The 22,013-nt window shown below is 42.6% G+C and overlaps 2 protein-coding genes across 3 annotated transcripts in view; both read left to right on the forward strand.

Annotated features, from left to right (window-relative positions):
- The first annotated feature begins 834 nt into the window (after positions 1-834).
- Positions 835-19,007, forward strand: LOC118660339 (glutathione S-transferase A2). Of its 2 annotated transcripts, XM_036317600.1 has the most exons (7): positions 835-966; positions 6,407-6,513; positions 11,946-11,997; positions 13,256-13,388; positions 14,713-14,854; positions 17,751-17,882; positions 18,631-19,007. In XM_036317600.1, exons 2-7 carry the CDS (start codon positions 6,427-6,429, stop codon positions 18,751-18,753), a joined length of 669 nt encoding a protein of 222 aa, XP_036173493.1. In that variant the 5' UTR covers positions 835-966; positions 6,407-6,426; the 3' UTR covers positions 18,754-19,007. The 2 variants fall into 2 exon arrangements, with proteins under 2 accessions (XP_036173493.1, XP_036173494.1); XM_036317601.1 differs by lacking the exon at positions 6,407-6,513 and having other exon boundaries at positions 892-966.
- LOC118660338 (glutathione S-transferase A2-like) overlaps positions 2,067-22,013 on the forward strand; it is a 44,495-nt gene continuing 24,548 nt past the window's right edge. Inside the window, exon 1 of the mRNA XM_036317596.1 lies at positions 2,067-2,085. Within this exon, the coding sequence (XP_036173489.1) occupies positions 2,076-2,085 (10 nt within the window). The 5' untranslated portion in view covers positions 2,067-2,075. The remainder of the gene's footprint in view (positions 2,086-22,013) is intronic.

The following is a 22,013-nucleotide window of genomic DNA, read 5'->3' on the forward strand; positions in this document are numbered from 1 at the left end:
TGTTGGTAATTTTGAAGCAGGGGAATGGGTATGTGTGAGGCTTTCTTTACATAACACAATGGGTATGTTGGGCTTTCTTTACTTTCTATCATTCTCTCTATGGTTGTATTTGCTGGAAATATTCCATTTAATAATTTAAAAAACTATGTTATTTATTGAGCAATTATGTGCCAGGTGCTGTGTCAGACAGTTGGGGACATGACTGGAAACAAGATAAAAGCCCTACCTCCAAAACTTCACAGAGTTTGGGGAAAAATGATATTAAACATATAAGGTCAATAATGCTGTAGTGGCTCAAAGTAGAGTATTCCAAACAGAACGAATGGCAAAGGCCCAGAGGCTAGCAAGCCTGATACGAGTGCGGCATAGAGGAAAAGGTGTACTAACCAGGTTGCCAGATTTAGCAGAGAAAATACAGGATGCCCAGTTTAATGTGAATTTCAGATAAACAATAAATAATTTTTTAGAATAAGTGTGTCCCTTGTCTGAAATTCACATTTAATCAGGTGTCCTGTATTTTATCCAAAACCCAACAGAAAAAGTATTCCACCATCAGCTTGCCCTTTACTGACCTCAGCTCCCTTTGCTGCTCACAGAAGAGGTTTATTATTTGCTTTAGTCCTTGCATCCAATTCATGCAAACCTCACAGCAAGCTCTTCAAAAAGCCATGCCCACTGATTGGCAGAGAGAGTTTCACAATCTGAAAAGTTTTGTTTAATCTTTTATTTGCTGACCTTGAGAAGGAACATATTAACCAGTCGTTTCGTGATCCGAGGATGACTTGTCATTTTTCTTCTTATTTGGCATTGAACCCATGGACCCTGAACATTGTGGGAGGGGATTTCCCTTATCTGGAAGCTCCCTCTTTCAGAGAGGAGGAGTTATTCAACTGTAAAAACAGCTTCTAAACACACGAGGAGGTGGCTGTGAGTTGCTGAGACAAGTGGGAGACAGATTTTAATAAGGTAAGTACTGGTTTTATAAACCTTCATATATGGCACCACATTCTCACAGTGAAGTCACCAAAACAATGTATCAAAATGTGTCCATAGTACAAGAAAATGTCTGTTTTATACTCACATCGTGCCTTCTTGGTGTGCTTAGGAACAGTTCAAGAGTTGTGCATTCTATTGCTGTTGGATGCATCTTTATGAAAATGTAAAATAGAAGAATTTAGAAAGCGAGAGCATGAGCATTGTGGTGTGAGAAAAAGTAATAACATGAGAAGAAAAAAATGATAGCATTTTAGGCAATCAGAGAATCTGACCAGTGCAAGAGCGTATAGGTGTTTGTACTAAAGTTACTTTCTCTGTTGAAAGAGTCAACGTGCAGCCATTGTGAATGGTAATACTGTAATAGAGGCTGTGAAAGTTCAAAATTAAATTTATTATGATAGGATGTAATCAGTCTGAATGTCAATGGAACTAGATTGCATTCTGTCTCTGCTGTGATTAGCTAACTGAGAAGTCCCGTGCTCTCTCTGGGGTTCATGGCTAGTCTAGCAAATGGCTGGAACAGGGTTCCCAAGTGTGGTGCTGTTGGCGGGTTGGGCTGGGTAATACGTTTGTGAGGAGGTGTCCTGTTCATTGTTCTATTTTTTTTTTTTTGCTTGTTTGTTGAAAAATATAAAGAAATGTGCATTTAATTAGTTTCAAGGAATGTACTTGACAATAGTGTTAACATATATTTTCTCAAATTTTCAAGCTTTACACTTTTAAGAAGCAGCAATGAGCATTTGTTTACAAGTTTTACAAGAAATCATCACTTCATCGATTCAGTCACCACAGTTAAGATTAATATTCTCACTTTTTCCCTTTATCTCACTCTGCACTTGCAGGAAGAACACAGAGTGGGTAGAGTTCCATCCTGGTGCTATTTATAGTCTGTGGAGTTGAATGAGAGGTGAAAGTGGATAGAGAATTACTGCATTTTTGAAAACAACTTTATCTTGGAAAGATGACATAGATTTAACAGCCAACTGCAAAATCAACCATAAAGTATTTCCAACTAAATACATAAAATATGTGTCTGTTAGGAGAATGTGGTGAATGAAAAAAGCTGGATAACATGCAGAATGACTATGGGTGAATAAAATATTATTTGTTCTGGAACTCTGAGTCAAGAGATAGCTAGCTAGATAGATAAATAGATTGACAAATAGATGATTGGCAGATGTAGACAATAGACATACGATGGAGTATGGACAGATAGATGATGATGATGAAGAAGATAGATAGATAGATAGATAGATAGATAGATAGATAGATAGACAGACAGATAAAAGAAGACACATGTGCTAACCAAAGTGTCCAAATACTCACCCATCTCCCCGGAACTGGGAACAGGTGGGGACCTCCATTTACTAATTCCTATTAATGACTTTTATGTACATTTTCACATTTAACTTTCTCAATAGCCCTCAAAAGTACATATTACCTATTTCTATTTTTAGAAGAGAGAATTGGGGTGCAAATATTAAACAACCTGACCACTTTATGAACCTTACAAGGAAAGAATTTGGGCTTTGTCTCTAAGTCTCCCATCTTTGTGCTAAGAAATGCCATGAGGGCTGTCTTGGAGCCTGCAAACCAGCCTCAACAAAGCCGGGACCTGTAGGAGGGTCGCTGGGACAGCGCTGCTAGTTTCCAGGACTACAGCGAGGGACTAGCTCTCCGCTGAATGACACAAGACACTGACTCCAGCAATGGGACCCAATCTGATGTCTGTTCTCACCCAGCAGTCTGTGACCCCTGAGGGCATGGAGCAGGCTTGGTTCCAGCGTTTAACCTTAGCAGGGTGTGACAAATGAGGGGTGTGACCTACTCAGGTTCTCATGTCTGCCCACCAGACTATGACCATTGAGAGCAGGGACCAGTCCTGGTTCCTGTCTTTCTCAGCTGACTCTAACCCTGACGGCAAGGAGCTGGTCTGGTAACTGTGTCTACCACACATATGGCTCCCAGAGGGCTGGCACCAGCTTCAGTCCTTCTGTGCCTTAGAGCAGCATATAATTAATTTTGGTTTTAGTCCAGTTTTATAAGTTAGTAACTGATAAATTTAGTCCTTTTGCATTTCTTGTGATAGTAAATCATTTGGATTTGATTTTGTTAAAAAAAAAAAAACAACAACAAAAAAACTCGGTGATGAGAACCACCTTGAGAGACTTAGCTCCTTTACTTTATACTACGGAAATATCATAGGACATATTCCTTTCAAGGAATATAAGCTGACTTCCTTATTCAGGTGAAATATGGTGATGGTATATTCACTCATAGTTTTTTAGGATATCAATGTAAAGCAAGGCATGCACATATTGATATTTCTTGTCAAACCACTAAAAATCAGGGAACAAAAAGGACCTTGTGAGTTCAATATTTTTCTCTTTCCCTCCTCTTTAACCATTAGCTGACGAATGGGTTCTGAATGGGAAAAATGAACAAAGGTCTCAGGAGAGAAGCACAAAGCCTGCCAAAGTGTTATGAAATCAGAAGATGAGTTCAAACTAGCCTAACAAAACATAGGAGAGTAGAGGTGGTGCTTTATCTGTTTAAACTTCAGTTTCCTTGTCTTTAAAATAGGATATTAGAAGCTGTTTCCTAGGGTCGTTGTAGAGGGTAGACACAGTAAGTAGATACAGTGGGGCCTTGACTTAGGAGTTTAATTCGTTTGGAGACTGAGCTCGTTAAGGAGCTCGTTAAGGAGCTCGTTAACTCAAATTACTCTATCAACTCAATGCAAAAAATCAGCTGAGAGACAGCTGGTATCTCAAAAAACTCATTAGTCGGGACACTCCTAAGTCAAGGCCCCACTGTACTGAGAATCAGAACCAAAGGTGTGTGACCTATAGCAAGTCGTTGACTATCTGGGGTTCTCATTTTCTGCTGACCAGGCAAAGTTTCATGATAACTTTTGACCCAGTCATATCAGGACATTGGGTACCTCCTATTTGGGAGGGGAAGAAAGTTGCTTTTAAGGAGGAGCTTTATGATAAAACATTACATAAGATAGAAATTATTTCTCTTTGTAACTTGATCCTCAATCAATGGAGGAGGGAGCTTAGTGAGAGGATTTGAGTCACTAAGCTCTGTGAATTCTAGTCCATAGCAAACACCTGCCACATGCTAAAACTAAATTCTCCTCTTCCTTCTGCTGAATCATTGCATCTCCATTTCCCACGATAAGAAAGTACAATAGACAAAACCTCCACTTATAAAACAGGTTGATTGCCCAGCCAGCATGGCTCAGTGGTTGAGCGTCAACCTAAGAACTAGGAGGTCACGGTTTGAACTAGGAGGTTTCGGGCTCAATCTCCAGTGTATGGCTTGCAGGAGGCCGCCAATCAATTATTCTCTCTCATCATTGATGTTTCAACCTCTCTCTCCTCTCCCTTGCTCTCTGAGATCAATAAAAATATATTTTAAAAACTAACAAACAAGAAACCCAAAACAGGTTGATTAACTATGTTTTCACAATAGTCTTTACTTTCTAAAGCTTTGATTCTTGAATCTCATATCCACAATGTGTATATTAAAAACATTTTGGTATTAAAATTCAAGTCCACTCACTTTTTCAGAGATATATCCATTGGGTAAAGAGAAGTATGTCTTTTGTCTCAAACTCCACAACAAAATTTTTCAGGAGAATTAATGTTTTCTAAACAGCACTTGGGATTTACAAAGAAAATGCAACTGTTTCTCCCTAAGTCCTGGCTTTACAATTCATGCTTTTATTTATTTATTTATTTTTTGTAGAATTTCCATTCAGCCAGCCTTCCTGTGGTTCTGGATGATGTCTGTTTTGTCTTTTAGTTGTATTTTTGAAGTGGTTGTGCAAGGCAGCAATTTCAGGTGTTTACCTATGCTGCCATCTTGGTTTTCGCTATTTTTTTTTTAATGTATTTCTTTATTGGTTTCAGAGAGGAAGGGAGAAGAAGAGAGAGATAGAAACATCAATGATGAGAGAGAATCATTGATCGGCTTCCTCCTGCACGCCCCCCACTGGGGACCAAGCCCACAACCCAGGCATGTGCCCTTGGCCGGAATTGAACCTGGGACCCTTCAGTCCACAGGCTGACACTCTATCCACTGAGCCAAGCCAGCCAGGGCTACGATTCATGCCTTTAATGGATCCTGTGTGTTTCAGTTCATGCAATGATAGACCTAGTTGTGTCCCTTGTTGGAGCCATTGAGTTTCATTCTCAGGTTCCTGGCTATGTATGTTGCTATGCAGCCTGGGAAAGACCAGACACAACCAGACTATCTCCTCCTCTTATAATAACCAAGCAAGTGTGCAGACGTGCACACATCTACACAAACAACAAACGTAACTGAAACTAAACTTCATGAAACAATGCTTATCTGTTGTTAATAGAATGCACTCTGGTATTTTCTATTTTTTTATTTCATTTTTTAAGTTGGTGGATACCACTTAACCTTGAGCAAGTTACTCTGGAAGCCTCAGTATCTCCTACTGTAAAAGGAGAGTAATTACAGAATCCATCTCAGGTGATTTTTATAGGATTAAATGAAGATAAATAGGTGAGAGAATGCGCACTGTTTGATAGGCGTTGAACAAATGTTAGTTCCATTCCGTAGACTGTCAAGTTAATGCAGTAACATTAATTTTCTAGCTTATAAAACACAGCAAGTATAGGTAAAATGTAGAATTCCAGAAAAGGTAAGGAATTAGCACCCTGTTTTTGTGGAAAGAATTAGGGTCTTTAGAGCTACAATTAAGTGAGTCTCTGCCCTAATTTCAGCTTTTGAACAAATGCAGCATAAACTCCAAGGTGCTGAGGACTGACCCTGCTCCCTCCCCGTCCCTGTCAGTGAAGTCCTCTGGTTTCAAGCTACCTCACAGGCTCCCAGGGCCCACACCTGGGTGGTTTCTGGCCCTGCCCTTTTTTAGTTCCTTTTTAGATTTCAATTTCCATCACTAGCTGGAGTATGACTGTGAATGTGTCATTTAACCTCTGTACCTTGGTTTCATGTACTGAATAATGGGTATAATAACTAATTCATAGGGCTGTTAAGAGGATTAAAGATATAATGTGTCCAAAGGGCCAGAATCATTAGGAGATTTTCAATAGTCATTACTTTTCTAATCCTTCCCCTCCCTATAACACCCACAAATACATCTTTACCACACACTTTCCCCTATTGCCTGCCAAGTCAATCAGATATTACCCAATAGAGACATAACAATGGTTTGGAGCAATTTTTCAGGGGTGGCTATTGATGGGTGAGAAATCAGACCAAGAAAGACGTTCCAGGGACTCTTTCAACTCTGCCACGAATAGGGCAGATACTCCCTCAGCATTGTTGGTGCTCTTCTACCACACATCATAAAGTGAATGTTTGTGTTTCATTCATTCATTCATTCATTCATTCATTCATTCATGTTTAGAGAACTCAGGAGACTGCATCATGGCTGGGAAGCCCAAGCTCCACTACTTCAATGCACGAGGCAGAATGGAGTCCATCCGGTGGCTCCTGGCTGCAGCTGGAGTTGAGGTGGGTTCTGAGTTATGTCAACTTAAGTTGGATCTAAAATTGACTGTATTGAAGTACTTTTGTTACTGGACATGGACTGGCCCGGAGAGGGTCTGCCTCAGGCCACAGTGTAGTGTGTGGGTTCTTGACTTGGTGTAGGAAAGGTTTCACAACAGGAGTTCAGGTGATTTTGAGAGTACTGTAAATTTGTTTGCTTATTCATTTAACCTTTTAAAAGATGGAGCAGTGAAGCAAAGGAAGGACGTAGGGTAGAAGAAGCAACAGGAGAGAGGCTAGCAGTGCTCTGCTTTGGCTCCCGAGAAACATTAGAGGAAAGAAGTGAGCCAAGGCAGGGCTGCTGTTAGCTCACTGGGAAGTAAAGGTCACAGTGATAGAAGTGAGCCAAGGTGGGGATGGTTTTAGCTCACTGGGAAGTCAGAGGAAAGGGGCCTTGGAGACAGGATGAGGCGGTGAGCCTGCTGCTCTACTAGTTGCAAGTCTCATGGAGACCCTTAGAGTTTCAGAGGAAGTAAAAAGTTCATGTCCAAGAAGGTGCATGGGTGTGCTCTAGAATGAGCCTGCACTTGTCTTTGTCCTGAGGGCTTCTTATCTATTTTTTTTTCCTGTGGAGGAGAATCTTAGGGGAGGGCTTCATAGAATATTCATCAGCTTCCCAGTTGTGTTTTTAATATGTTGATGCATCCAAGTAAGTGTATAGGGACTTCGGGATTATTCTTTGGTCTGCTCTACTATTTTACTTTTCCTTGGGTCTATCTGGTTCTAATGGGGTTTTTGTTATTTGTTCCCATGACTTCATCTGTCCTTGGGTTTGGCTGGCACAAATGGCATTAATTGGGTCTCTGTGTTCTATCTCCCCGACGAGGTGATTTAAGCTACATATTCTCTGGTTAGGGAGAAGTATTAACCATTTGCTCCCAAGTGTCCTTGGTTAGGGAAGATAAGGTCTTGAGTTTCACTAGCTGTCCATAGTTGTTCAAGTTGTTTGGCCTGGTTTAATGTTCTTGTCTCAGTTTCCCTATTTCACTTGCCCAGGAATTTTCCTAGCTGCTTACTGTCCTGCCACACTTTCTCAGTAAGCTATAAGCTTTTTTTTAACTTCTGATAAGTTTTGCATTAAAACGAAAACTGCCAGTTATTAAGAAATGAACAGATTCAACCTAATGTATTATTAAAATTTCCTCTCACACTGGCCAGTTGCTCATGGTTAGAGCAATGGCCCTCAAATTGAAAGATCACTGTTTGGATTCCTGGTCAAGGGCACATACCTGGGTTGGCAGTTCTATCCCCACCCCGGTCAGTGAGGGTGAGGAAGGCAACAATTCGATATGTCTCTCTCACATGAATGTTTCTCTATCTATCTATCTATCTATCTATCTATCTATCTATCTATCCATCTATCTCTGTCTCTGTCTCTATCTCTCTCTCTGTCTCACTCCTCCCTCCCTTCCACTCTCTCTATAAAGAAAAAAAAAGTAATGGAAAAAATATCCTTGGGTGTGGATTAACAACAACTTCTTCTCATTAAGGAACATAAACAATTAAAGTAACTTTAAGAAACTAATCACAATGTGTGGGCTTTATTTGAATTTGAATTTAAACACACTGTAATATATCATTTGTAACATTTATGCAACATTAAAAACATGAACATTGATTGAATATTGGATGATATTAAAGAATCATTGTTGACATAGGTAATACCCTTTGTAATACTTTAAGCAATAAGAAAGAAAGAAAAAAAGAATCATTGTTGATGTTTTAAGTGTGATCATGTATTGTGGTTATTTTAAAAATAATTCTTATGTTTTAGAGGAACAGATTGAAGTATTTAAAAGTGAAATATATGATGTCTAGAATTGGCTTCAAATTATTACAAGAGCGGGAGAGTGTGTGCGCATAAACACAACATAGGGTTGGATTCAGTTGGTAATTATTGAAGCTGGGTGATGGCTACAAGAGGATAATTTTCTGTTTATTTCTATGCATGCTAGAAATTTCCATAATAAAGAGACAAAAATAAAATACTATTAGAAAATAAATGTAATTTAAGTTAAAGCCTAAACCAGAAATATGGGGAGAAGCAGACTGTAAGAAAATGTGTGTTAAAAGATTTAATGCACCCACTCAGCAACAATTTTGTTGAGCACCTTTCAGTACCAGCTTCTGTGCTAGATTCTAGGGATACACAGATGAACAGGACAGACAAGGTCCCTGACTTTAGGAAGCTTACAGTCCAGTCAGGATGCAGACAAGTAAACAGGTGATTAAAAGAAGAATGGGAGCGTCTAGGAGCACAGCCAAGCACTTACAGTGTCAAAATACCAGATTCCCTGTGGAAAACTGTCATTTCTGTGGCACTGTGTTGAACTCCACCCCCTAGAGGGGGTCAATGAGAAACACACCTATCAGTCCAGATCAGAGGGCCCCAGCATCTCTGTGGAACCCAGGTTTTCCTGAGAAGGGAGTCATGGGTTAATTCAGGGGTCTGGTTCTTCAGGTCAGAGCAAAAAAGATGGTTTCAGGTGAGATAGCGTTGGGTGACAGGAGCTTCCCTTCCAGTGCTCACTTCTAGTGTTATCCCTCCGTAATAATGTGTACTTGAGCCTTGGTTTACACTTTCTTGATTGTTTCGTGAATGCATAGGAGTTTAGCTTGGTCCTTTCTCTATTTCATAACTAAAAAAGTGCTCAGAAATGCAAATAGTGCCACCCAGCTTTTTTTTCTATATATACTAGAGGCCCGGTGCACAAAATTCGTGCATGGGAGGGGGGGTCCCCTCAGCCCAGCCTGAACCCTCTCCAACCCAGGATGCCTCAGGGGATATCCGACTGCCGGTTCAGGCCTGATTCCCCAGGATCGGGCCTGAACCGGCAGTCGGACATCCCTCTCACAATCCTGGACCGCTGGCTCCTAATTGCTCACCTGTCTGCCTGCCTGGTCACCCCTAACTGCCCCTACCCTTGCTGGCCTGATGGATCCTCACTGCCTCTGTGTGCCGGCCTCGTTGCCCCTGACTGTTCCCTGCTGCCAGCCAGGTAATCCCCAACTTCCACCCCCTGCTGGCCTGGTCGCCCCACACAGCCTGCTTGTTCAGTCATTTGGTCGTCCCTCACTAACCCCCTTGCCAGCCTGGTTGTAAGCAGCCATCTTGTGAGGGCATGAGGGTTAATTTGCATATTACCTCTTTATTATATAGGATACAAGTAGCCCAATGTTTTTGCTGTAGTTCAGACTTCAGCTTTGGGGTTCAGCACAGGAGGTGAGCAGCAGGTGATTCTGCGAGCATCCCAGGCTTCCTCGCCTCTATCCCAGCTTGACTGAAGAGGGTGTGGGGCAAGGAATGTAGGTCAACAACAGAGTGTATTTCACCAAGGTTAGATTGCTTTAAATTTAAAAAATAAAGGGAGAGGATGGTTAATATGAAAAGCAGTCATCTTTAAAACCTAATGACAACTTGTATTTATTGAGCACCTACTGTGCACCTGGTACTGTTCAAAGGCCTTTGCATAGCTAACTGAATTTATTCCCATCAACCTATAGCACAGGTACCATATCTATACACATTTTATAAATGAGAATATAGACACGGGAAAGAGTCAGTAATGTGCTCAAGTTCAAGAAAACAGTATATGAAAGAGGTGATATTCACATCCAGGGATCATATAAAAAACTAAATTTGTTGTTGTTTTTTGGTTAAAATTTAAAAACTAATTTGGGGGTCCTTTCTTTAATTGGGAATTCTACCTTAGTGTGTGTCAGACTTTTCAAAAGAGAAAATTCTGAGTGGAAAGAGTTCATGGCATAAATGAAAGACCAGAAGAAATCTCCAGAAAAAAACCAAATTAAATGGAAGAAAGCAAACTTCTAGATATACAGTTTAAAACAATGGTTATGAGATTGCTCAAGTATCTTAATGAGGGCTTCAAGGGACTTGGTGAGACTTTCAAGGACCTTTTTTTTTTTTAGTATATTTTATTGATTTTTTACAGAGAGGAAGGGAGAGAGACAGAGAGTCAGAAACATCGATGAGAGAGAAACACCGATCAGCTGCCTTCTGCACATCTCCTACTGGGGATGTGCCTGCAACCCAGGTGCATGCCCTTGACCGGAATCCAACCTGGGACCTTTCAGTCCACAGGCCGACGCTCTATCCACTGAGCCAAACCGGTTTCGGCACTTTCAAGGATCTTAATGAGAATTTCAAGGAAATTAGTGAGAACATCAACTACCTGAATAAGGACCAGTCAAAAATTAAGCATACACTAACTGAAATAAAGAATAATTTACAGGTAGTCAATAGTAGAGCAGGGGATTCCAAGAATCAAATCAACAATTTGGAATATGAGGAAGCAACAAAACACTCAATTAGAAGAGCAAAAAAAAAAAAAAAAAAAAAAAAAAAAAAAAAAAAAAAAAAAAAAAGAATAATAATAATAATAATAATAAAAAATATGAAGATAGTTTAGGAGCCACTGGGACAACTTCAAGCATACCAACATTTATATTATGGGGGTGTCAGAAGAAGAAGAGAGAGAGCAAGATATTAAAAACCTATCTGAAGAAATAATGAAAGAAAACTTCCCACTATCTGGTGAAAGAAATAGACTTACAAGTCCAGGAAGTGCAGAGAGTCCCAAACAGGCCCACACCAAGATACATCATAATTAAAATGCCAAGGGCTAAAGATAAAGAGAGAATTTTCAAAGCAGCATGAGAAAAGCAGTTAGATACCTAAAAATGAGCGCCCATATGACTGTCAGCTGATTTCTCAACAGAAACTTTGCAGGCCAGAAGGGAATGGCAAGAAATATTCAAAGTAATGAAAGCAAGAACTTACAACCAAGATTACTCTACCCAGCAAAGCTATCATTTAGAATTGAAGGTCAGAGCTTCATAGCATTACATGAAATATTGAAGGGTATTCTTTAAGATGGGGAGGAGGAGGAACAGGAGGAGGAGGGGGAGGAGGAAGAGGAAGAAGAAGGAGAAGAAGAAGAAGAAGAAGAAGAAGAAGAAGAAGAAGAAGAAGAAGAAGAAAATAAATACAAATGTATCAACAATTGTATCTAAAAATTAAAATAAACAAGGAATCTAATGAGCAAAATAAATCATGAATAAAATAAAACCAGAGGCATGGAAACAGGGAATAGACTGACAAATCTCAGAGGTAAGGGGGGAGGGAGGGGAAACATTAACCAAAGATCTTTAAAAACCCCCACAAAGATCTTATATGCATATATGCATTACCTATGAACAAAGACAATAGGGTGGTGAAGGCCTGGGATGGAGCGGGAACTGGGTAGCAGGGGTCAATGGGGGGGGGAAAAGGGAGAGTATCTGTAATACTCGCAACAGTGAAGATTTTTTTTTTTTAAGTTCTATAATGCTGTGGAATGAATAACAAGAACTCCTTTACTGTTTCTGCTTTCCAGTTTGAAGAGCAATTTTTGGCAAGTCCAGAAGACTTGGAAAAGTTAAGAAATGGTAAGACTATGTATCTAAATTGCTGTGATGAGGGTATCTATAAAGTCAATAGTGAGGTTTGAACAACAAGCAATGCCTATTTGTGTGTATGGTGGGAGCTGGTTGGGGGGGGGTGGGGGGGTGGGGAGTGGTGCGGGGATGGAGAGGAAGAAAAGTGGTTGAAGTGTAAGGATGGGGTCCTTGAGCAGGTCTTATCACTCAGTTAGGATACGAAGGGCTTGAACTCTCAGAGTATTTGCCAAGCAACCATCCCCTGTGAGCTGGAATGCCCCCTCTTTGCTTCTCCTGCCTTTCTGCACCCACCATGAGTGAAGGTGTGTCTGCTCAGGACCCCATCTATCCACCAACACTCAAACACATGAATCAGGGTGAAGAGAGTAGAAATAAGCCCAGCAGTTGCCTTTGATCTGGCAGTTTTTTAAAAAAAATATATTTTATTGATTTTTTACAGAGAGGAAGGGAGAGAGATAGAGAGTTAGAAACATCGATGAGAGAGAAACATCGATCAGCTGCCTCCTGCACATCTCCTACTGGGGATGTGCCCGCAACCCAGGTACATGCCCTTGACTGGAATCGAACCTGAGACCTTTCAGTCCACAAGCCGACGCTCTATCCACTGAGCCAAACCGGTTTCAGCTGATCTGGAAGTTTTGACAAGACTCGGGCAGGTTTGACAAGGTAATATCCCAGTAGTGTTACAGACTCAGATTACAAGTTGGTATTGAATTAGTTGGAAGGCTGCTTGACAGTATGAACAGGAAGATAAAGAGAAAGAGCCAGCAGCACTGGAGTCTGGAAAGCAGGACCTGCCTGCACCCACTGACCAGTGCTGGAGTTTGAAGAGCACACAGAGCAGCTACATAGAAATCTCACTTAGAATTGGCCTTAATGCCACGAACCCCACAAGACTTACTTTGGGAACCCCCCATTTGAAATGGCATCTGGCTGGTGGCCCTTGGCAGCCTCTCTCCAACTTCTTCCTAAATTATCCATGAAGATAAGTCAACTAAAAAACACAGACACCTACCATGTATCTGGATGGGACGTGTAAAAAGATAAGTGAAATAATAAGTTAAAAAAAGGCAGATTGTGAAGAAAAAGGTTACAGGAAGCGGAAACCCAATACTATTTCTATTAAAATGTTACCAGGCCATAATTTTTTGCTTCCATTCATATCTTTAGTCATTTCAACACACATCTTTTCATTCTATGGGTGTGAAGGCATTTCACTCTACTTTTTCTTTTCTTTTTTCAAAAGATGGGTCTTTGATGTTCCAGCAAGTGCCCATGGTGGAAATCGACGGGATGAAGCTGGCACAGACCAGAGCCATTCTCAACTACATTGCTGCCAAATACAACCTCTATGGGAAAGACATAAAGGAGAGAGCCCTGTAAGTATTATTTCTGTTTTTCATCAACAATTAATAACAATTTAGATTCTTCCTTGAATGAGCCGGATTGTGCCGGGGGATCACGACCAGCAGCAGCATGTCCCTTGGACGTAAAGGCTGAGGTCCAGGCCAGCAGGGAGCATGAGGAGGAGGATTCCACTTCTTAGAGAAGATTCAGTCCATGGCTGTAGCACAGGCAGTGACAGAGGTTTCGAAACACTGGTGAACTATGAAGCCAGGAGGGTGGTGGAGTCATGACTCCGGGTGTTCAGTCTAATTAAAGAAGAGGCTGAAGGAAGAGCTATTCTTCAAGTTCCATAAATTAAAGGAATAGTTACCAGGAACCCAATTTATCAGCCAGTTGTGTGGCCTGGCCACTTGACAAAGGTTGGTGCCCAAGATGCTATGGTTATCTGGAGCATTTTGATGTAAGTACTAAAGCAGCCAGATGTATTCAATACAATGACATCTGGGGAGGGGTCTCCTCACTGTTGTGATGGGACCACATGGTTGAAACTAAAATCTTGTAAGGAACTATCTGACAGTTACCCAAAGCGTTAAACATAGATTTACCATGTCAGCACCTCCACTACTAAGCATGCATGTACCCAGAAGAATAAAAAATACATTCAAACTTGTACAAAAATCTTCATAATACCATTGTTCATAATATTCAAAAAGGGGAAACGACAAAAGTGTTCATCAACTGATGAATGGATGAGCAAAGTTTTGTATATCCATGAATGTAGTATTATTTGGCCATGAAAAGAAATGACAGTGGATAAGCCTTGAAAACAGTAAGTTGCATAAAAGAAAGCAGACATCAAAGGCTCATGTTGTATGATGTCATTCAGATGAAGTGTTGAGAATATTTCTTTTCATAGAAACAGAAAGCAATTTTGGTTTTCAGGGGCTGGGGGATGGTAGGGTGGGGATGGAGGGAGGCAAACCCTAGGTAGCATCTCACTGGGTACTTGCAATGACTCCACCATTTCTCCATGCCTGTGACTCTGGACACCTCACTGATGTTCTCTGTCAGTATATTTGGTCATGGGCATAACAGAAATTTTAAATGTGGATATCCACCTTGATATGAAATGTTAAATTTTGGTGAATATCACAGCTGAATGACTGGCATATAAAAATGTACCCAATGGAGTTGCCCTCCCCTGTTTCTCCATTCTCTTACATTTTTAAACTTTAACATGTAAGGCAGATAACAGTTGACAATTGGGTCATTTTTAAAAAGGATAACCTCTTATAGGAAGCCCAGTTAGGCACAATAAAAACATATCTCCTGGAATATGCACTGGTTGTCTTTCAGGATTGATATGTATTCAGAAGGTATGGCAGATTTGAATGAAATGATCCTGCATTTGCCACTATGCCCACCTGATCAAAAAGATGCCAAGATGACCCAGATCAGAGAGAGAACAACAAATCGTTATTTCCCAGCCTTTGAAAAGGTAAGTGGGCTGTTTAGTGTTTGGGGAACTGAGACTAGAGGACAAAGAGAACTGGTGTCTGGACAGCCCTGGTCTTTGACCTTCACTTCCAATGAGCCCTCCTAACTACTAATGGAGCACCATGACTCTCCCAGCCTATTATCAAAATCAGCTGAGGGGAGTATATGTGCCAGTTATACCCAAGTTATAATCTGTCAGCAAAATTTCTCTCTTTTTTTAACAAATATATTTTTACTGCTTTCAGAGTGGAAGGCAGAGGGAGAGAGAGATAGAAACATCAATGATGAGAAAAAAGTCATTGATTGACTGCCTCTGCACGACCCACACAGGGAATTGAGCCTGCAACCGGGACATGTGCCCTGACTATAATCCAACCATGACTTCCTGTTTCATAGGTCAGTGCTCAACCACTGAGCAACACCTGTTGAGCCAAAAGTTCAATTTACTAGGACCTGATTTAGATTTTCTATTTGATGGCATTTTATGGCCACATTTAGAGTGTGGGCTGTGGAAGGCTCTGGGAGTCAAACTAGCGATTGCAGTAGATTTGGCAGAACACCATGAAGGGGCTTTTCATTCAAGAGAAGCAGGAAGAAAGCAACTTATCAGAAAATATGCTGGCAACATGCATAGGAAACATGAGACCAATTGCCCAACAGTGTTTCTGGGATGGATGAGAAGTATCTAAACAGAGATGGGAGCAATGGGATGGAGAGGATGAGACAGATGAAAAGATGTTAAGGAACAAACAATCTACAAAATATATTGTCAGACTTTAGAGGAAAGCTATGCAAACTAAGGAAATAAAGTTCCATGATTTTGTATGTAGTGCAGACCATAAATTTTCCCTTTGAAGGTAAAAAAATATTTCAAGATCCAAATTTCCTGAAATCAAACTAAATAAAAATTATGAACCAAAATAATGATTGTAAGGCTACAGGAGGCTTACATATAAAAAAGGCTTAACACTAACACTCTCATCTTTATAAAGCATTAAAAAGCACTTATGAAACATTCTTTCATTCTACAAATTTTAATTCATTGCTTGTGTGATCGTCCATATTCAAAGAGCGAAAAATTTAATAGTAATCTAATAATACACCCTCCTGTGCCTTGTGGTGCTGAGAGTTTAGAGGACATTCACTCAATGACAAGGTCAGTAGGCACTGCAGCTAGAGTATACTGATACTTTGAAATTAAGGAGCACCATGATAACATCAGTTAAAAATGTATGTTACAAAATAGGGTTTTTAAAAAAATATACTTTTATTGATTTCAGAGAGGAAGGAAGAGGGAGAGAGAGATAGAAACATCAATGATGAGAGAGAATCATTGAATGGCTGCCTCCTGCACGCAGCACTGGGGATCGAGCCCACAACCCGGGCATGTGCCCTTGACCGGAATCAAACCTGGGACCCTTCAGTCTGCAGGCTGATGCTCTATCCACCAAGCCAAACCGGCTAGGGCATAAAATAGGTTTTGACCTTATCATATTCTTTACCAAATTATTATCCATTCTTTTATATGCATACACGATCTGAAAGTGTATTTGCCAATGTGTTATTATGTTTAGTTGGTGGTGCTATGTGTATTTATTCTCTTTATACTTTATGATTGCTGGAATCCTATCTAATAAAGACAGAATATGCAAATTGACCATCACATCGTCACAAAGATGGTGGTGCCCATAGCCACAAGATGGCGGTGCCCAGTCCCCTCAGCCCCGCCAGAGTCCCCCAGTCCTTTCAGCCCAGCTGGGGAAGGTGTATGGCAGGTGCACAGCGTGGTTGGACCCACCTTCAGCCCCCCAGCCGCCCAGGGCCACCCGAGGCTCAGGTAACCCGGAATGGTCGAAGCTTGCACTGCTGGCAGTGGCAGCAGCAGAGGTGTGATGAGGGCGTTACTTTCCCCTGATGGTCAGGTCATGTCCCACACCTGAGGGCTCCTAGACAGTGGGCAGGCCGGGCTGAGGGACCTCCCGCCCCCCTCCCTCCAGTGCATGAATTTTCATGCACCGGGCCTCTAGTATTTTAATAAATATCATACATTTCCCCAAAACTTTTATTATGAAAATTTCATACATTCAGAATAATTAAACACATATACACCCACCATGGGGATACAAACATTAATTTTTCATTATGTTTGCTTTATCATGAGTTTCTATATCTCAGTCCCTCTCTCTATCAATCAGAGATTGTTTTTGGATAAATTACAAAGTGTGTTTCAGGTATCACTGCAGTTCACATATAGACATTTCAGCAGCAGATCATAACATAGTGCAACCTAGGAGACAGAGCCCATATTGCCAGAGAGATGGTGAGTTCAAGTTGACTCAGGTTTTCATGAGGTTCCAAAGAGATAGATCAGGAAATGAGTAGAGCAGAGGAGAAATGTAGGCCCTGATATAGTCTGCTTGGGATTGAAGAAGAATGTTCTAGAGATGGATCTTTGCCCAAGTGAGAGAGGAGACAGAGAGAAGGAAAGAGAGAGAGAGAGAAAGAGAGAGAAGAGAGAGAGAGAGAGAGAGAGAGAGAGAGAGAGAGAGAGAGCCATGTGCTAAAGTTCAGGGCTCCAAAGGGTAGGGCAAGGGGCCAATAGATACACAGCCAGTGCTAGCCCTGGGCCAGACCAAGATGCACAGAGGGAGCCCAGTGATATGGGAAAAGGAAAAAGAGATGGTAGCCTGGGCATCAGCTGAAGAGTGAGGTGAGAACAGCAGAGACCCTCTTCTATCTGTTTCACTGAGTCAGGGGCAATGAACGTGGTTTGATGCTCCTCATGTGCCCAGTTAGGCAGAACAGGTGGGAAGCCAGGCTGGAGAGACCTGGGAAGGAGCAGGGGGACCCAGCCTGAGTGCACCTGTGTTCATAATCTGCTCTTTCCAATTCACCAGGTGTTGAAGAGCCACGGACAACACTACCTGGTTGGCAACAGGCTGAGCAAGGCTGACATTCACCTGGTTGAACTTATCTACTATGTTGAAGAGATTGACCCCAGCCTAATGGCCAACTTCCCGCTGCTGAAGGTGACCCCTTTCACAGCCCTGGGGAGGGAAGGTCCACATCTCCCATCTTGGAATCTAATATCTGGGCTCCTGGACTGGCCATGTTATGATCACATAATTTTCCAGGCTCCACTGCCCCCAGGTCTCCAAAATTTGTTTTAGGCCCTGGTCTGAGGCAGGAAATGAATCTTGCTCTGCCAAAGAAATTGGAGGCAGACACCACCCCAAAGAGAAAAGTTTGTCTTTCACAATGAGAAGAACCCAGGACTCAGCGTCTCTGTCCTCAGCTCCTGCTCCTTCTCTCAAACACTGTGCTTCCCTCCCGACTGTCCCTTTTCTCTTTCTGTCTCTCTCACAGGGAAGATTGCTTTTGACTGTCCACATGGTTGGCCTTCTATATTTTCTATCTTCAGTTCCAGCCCAGTTGTCCCACATATTCATTTCTCCAGTTTGGAGCCTTTACCTGTGTTGCTCTGACAGTCACATTAGTCTCCCTTGTCTGCACAAGAGTGAGAATCCACAGGATTTCCATGTGGGGAGGAAGACACGGAAGGCTGTGAACTGAATCAAATCTTAACCGTGTCTCTGGGGGAAGTGTTATTGAAATGTTTTTCCTTCCCCTTATCTTCCTTTCTTCTGGGTGTCTGTTTCCCATCCCCCGCTGGTGCTGATGGAGGGGACTCCGTTGGTCTGTCCTCAGATTCCCTGGCCTGTGTACTGACAGGTGGGTGTTGTGTCTCCATCTGAGGCTGTGTTTTGTGCATTGCAGGCTCTGAAAACCAGGATCAGCAACCTCCCACCTGTGAAGAAGTTTCTGCAGCCTGGCAGTCAGAGAAAGCCTCCCATAGATGCGAAAGCATTAGAAGAAGCCAGGAAGATTTTCAAGTTTTAAATAAAGCAGGCATGGACGCCCAGCACATGCAGGACCAATCTTCTGACGTTGTCCAACAATGAAGTGCCTCTACGTAGGTGTAGATCCTGGCTGTTGTGAGAATAAGAAACTTTTCCAAAATAATTAAATCTCCAATGAGCAGATTTAGTTATAGTTTAATCTTGTTCATTAAGTTCCAATATGTAACCAGATTTTCAATCTCCTTCTATTGCATTTCTCTTGGAATTCAAAATTAAACAAAAAATGGAAACGTGGATTATGACATCTCTCATCTTTTCCAGGAATCGTCACATGTCCGTCACAGAGCCCATCAAAGAGTCAAGTATAAAATTCATATCTGACATTCTCAGTTGTTCACAAGAAAATAGCTACCCCTCTTGGTAATGGCATAAGAATTTTTTACTTTTTTAATTTTTACTTAGGAGCTGTTTTCCTCCTGGTAATAAAAATGTTTTGTTTTGTTTTGTTTTTGTTATGAGTTCGGTTCTCATGCAATACAACAGTGATATGGCTATTACGGACTTTTTAGTGCATCTCCACGTGCCTACAAATCACTGAAGGACTTATCTTCCTGTCTTGGGTGTCGCTTTCCCAGCCTCATGCTGGTGCTGATGGAGGGGGCTCCATGGGTCCGTTCCAGGGGGGCCAACAGACACACAATGTGTCCTAGGGGGTGGGGAAATGATTTACCAAAAAAACAGACCCAAGCTCTGCTCTCTGTTGACGCTGTTGTCCTTACAGTCCATGACTCCCTGGCACATCAACGCTCTGCTACTTAATGCTCGGTGGGGCCCCTGGCTGAGCTTTCTCTCAGATCGCTCAATGTTGCTCAGACCTGGACTTCCAAGGTACAGATTACATGTATAAACTATAGTTAGTGAATGCATATAAAATCTTTTTTTTCTTTTTCTGGCCTGTCACTGGGCCAGAGTGGCTGGATTGGGAGTGATTTCTAACTTTGGCCACTCTCGGGGCTCAGAATGCACACCCTCCCAGAGAATCTGGGCTTTGGACTTTGGCATATTGAGTTCTTCTCCCCACAAAGAGCTTCCTCATAGCGTGGGGAGGGAGCTGACAGACACACAGGGCTCCCTGTCTGTAGCTTCACTTCCACCTCGTCTGCTGTCTCCTTGCAACCAAAATGGTTTTCCTAAAATGCATGTTTGAGTATCACCACCTTCTTTAAATCCTTCAGTGAGTTCCAGGCCTGTGGGAATTCCTCCTCCCATCTGTCCTCACCCCCTCCTTCCCACCTGACCATGCATAACACCTCACCTCAGTTGTTTCTCTGTGCCTCCCACAGAGCCCTCTAAACTACTAACAAAGCTGAATGCCACTGTGCCTCCTCCACTCTCCTGTGAGGTCCTGGTAGCGGGCATGGCCAGGCGGCATCCCTACCACTTCATCACAAATGGTCATAACACCTTGCACAAGTCCACCCACAGCTTGATGACCTAAGGCAGTGGTCGGCAAATGCGGCTCGCAAGCCACATGCGGCTCTTTGGCCCCTTGAGTGTGGCTCTTCCACAAAATACCGACTTCTGAGCATGGGCCACGAAGTTTCAATCGCACTGTACATGCGCACCCGCATGTGGTATTTAGCCGATCATTGACCTAAGGATTTAAATATAGGCTTTGGGAATTCCTCAGGTTTCCACACACACTCTCATCTGCCTGACGTCTGTATTCATTCACCCATGTCTTCATAATCCTATATAATAAAAGCCTAATATGCTAACTGTTGAGTGTTTCCTTCCACGACTCGCGTGGAGTAGGGTTCGGTATCTGAAAGAGGAGCCGCACAGCAAATGAGAGAAAAAGACACGAGATAATTTTGCAATATTGGGGGACCAGGCGGCAAGTCCCGAAGGACTTCTCCTCTGTGCTCAGGCCTCACCAAGCTTTTATTGATCTGGGATGCCCCTATAGCATAGCCCTAGGCAGGTGACCCCCTGCAACAGGCAGACTAGCCCATCAGCAAGGATTTACATAATAATAAATGGGGGAGCAGTTTCAGCTACCACTGTCTGGACAAACAGAGGTGGCGCCTAGCTCCGACCTTTGGGAGGGCTTCAAAGGCACCCAGCCTTCGGGGGGGGGGGGGGTTTCGGGGAGTGCTCTGTCTATGCTTATCAGATAGTGAAGGCAATAAACAGTTTCCCACAGCTAACTGTCCAGTTGGCCATTCAACCAATCAAAGAGTAATCCTGTCTAATAAAGAGTGATATGCTAATTGACCCTCATGCTGTCCAAAAGATGGTGGTGCCCACAGCTTATAAGGAGGGAATATGCTAATTGACTGCTCCACCATCAAAGGTGGCAGTGCCCACAGCCAATAAGGAGGGAATATGCTAATTGACTGCCCACCCTCAAAAATGGCAGTGCCCACAGCCAATAAGGAGGGAATATGCTAATTGACTGCCCCACCCTCAAAGATGGCAGTGCCTACAGCCAATAAGGAGGGAATATGCTAATTGCCTGCCATGCCCTCAAAGATGGTGGTGCCCACAGCCACAAGATGGCTGGAAAGGGAGGGCAGTTGTAGGTGATCAGGCTACCGGGGGGGGGGGGGGCAGTTAGGGGCAACCAGGCCAGCAGGGGAGGGCAGTTAGGGGCAATTGGGCCAGCATGGGAGCAGTTAGGCATCGATCAGGCTGGCAGGGGAGTGGTTAGGGGGTGAACAGGCTGGCAGGCAGAAGCAGTTAGGGGCAATCAGGCAGGCAGGCAGGTGAGTGGTTGGGAGTGAACAGCCCCAGATTGTGAGAGGGATGTCTGACTGCTGGTTTAGGCCCACAGGGATCGGGCCTAAATCGGCAGTCAGACATCCCCCAAGGGGTTCCAGATTGGAGAGGGTGCAGGTTGGGCTGATGGACAACCCCCCTCATGGTCACATCACTCCAATCTCTGCCTCTATCTTCACATCAACTCACCCTCTGTGTGTCTGTGTCTTCTCTTCTGTTGTACAGACGCTTGTCATTGGGTTTGGGGCCCACCTGGATAATCCAGGATGATGTCATCTCAGGTTCCCTCACTTAATTACACCTGCAAAGACCCTTTTTCTAAGTACGGTCACATTTACAGGCTCCAGGTATTTGGACATGGATCTGTCTTTTTAGGAGGCCACCACCATGACCCCCCACAACAGGGTATAGATCAACAACATTGTTGGCAATTCTGAAGCAGGGGATGGGTATGTTGGGCTTTCTCTACTTTCTACCATTCTCTCTATGGTTGTATTTGCTGGAAATATTCCATTTAAT

This window comes from Myotis myotis, unplaced genomic scaffold, assembly GCF_014108235.1.
Source record: "Myotis myotis isolate mMyoMyo1 unplaced genomic scaffold, mMyoMyo1.p scaffold_m19_p_7, whole genome shotgun sequence".
In the NCBI taxonomy this organism is placed as follows: Eukaryota; Metazoa; Chordata; class Mammalia; order Chiroptera; family Vespertilionidae; genus Myotis; species Myotis myotis.

Excerpts from the sequence above, each read along its gene's own strand:
- LOC118660339 (XM_036317600.1), top strand. The coding sequence starts at position 6,427 with ATGGCTGGGAAGCCCAAGCTCCACTACTTCAATGCACGAGGCAGAATG. Across the intron at positions 6,514-11,945 it reads TGGCTGCAGCTGGAGTTGAG|TTTGAAGAGCAATTTTTGGC; the intron begins GTGGGTTCTGAG and ends TCTGCTTTCCAG. Across the intron at positions 14,855-17,750 it reads ATTTCCCAGCCTTTGAAAAG|GTGTTGAAGAGCCACGGACA; the intron begins GTAAGTGGGCTG and ends CCAATTCACCAG.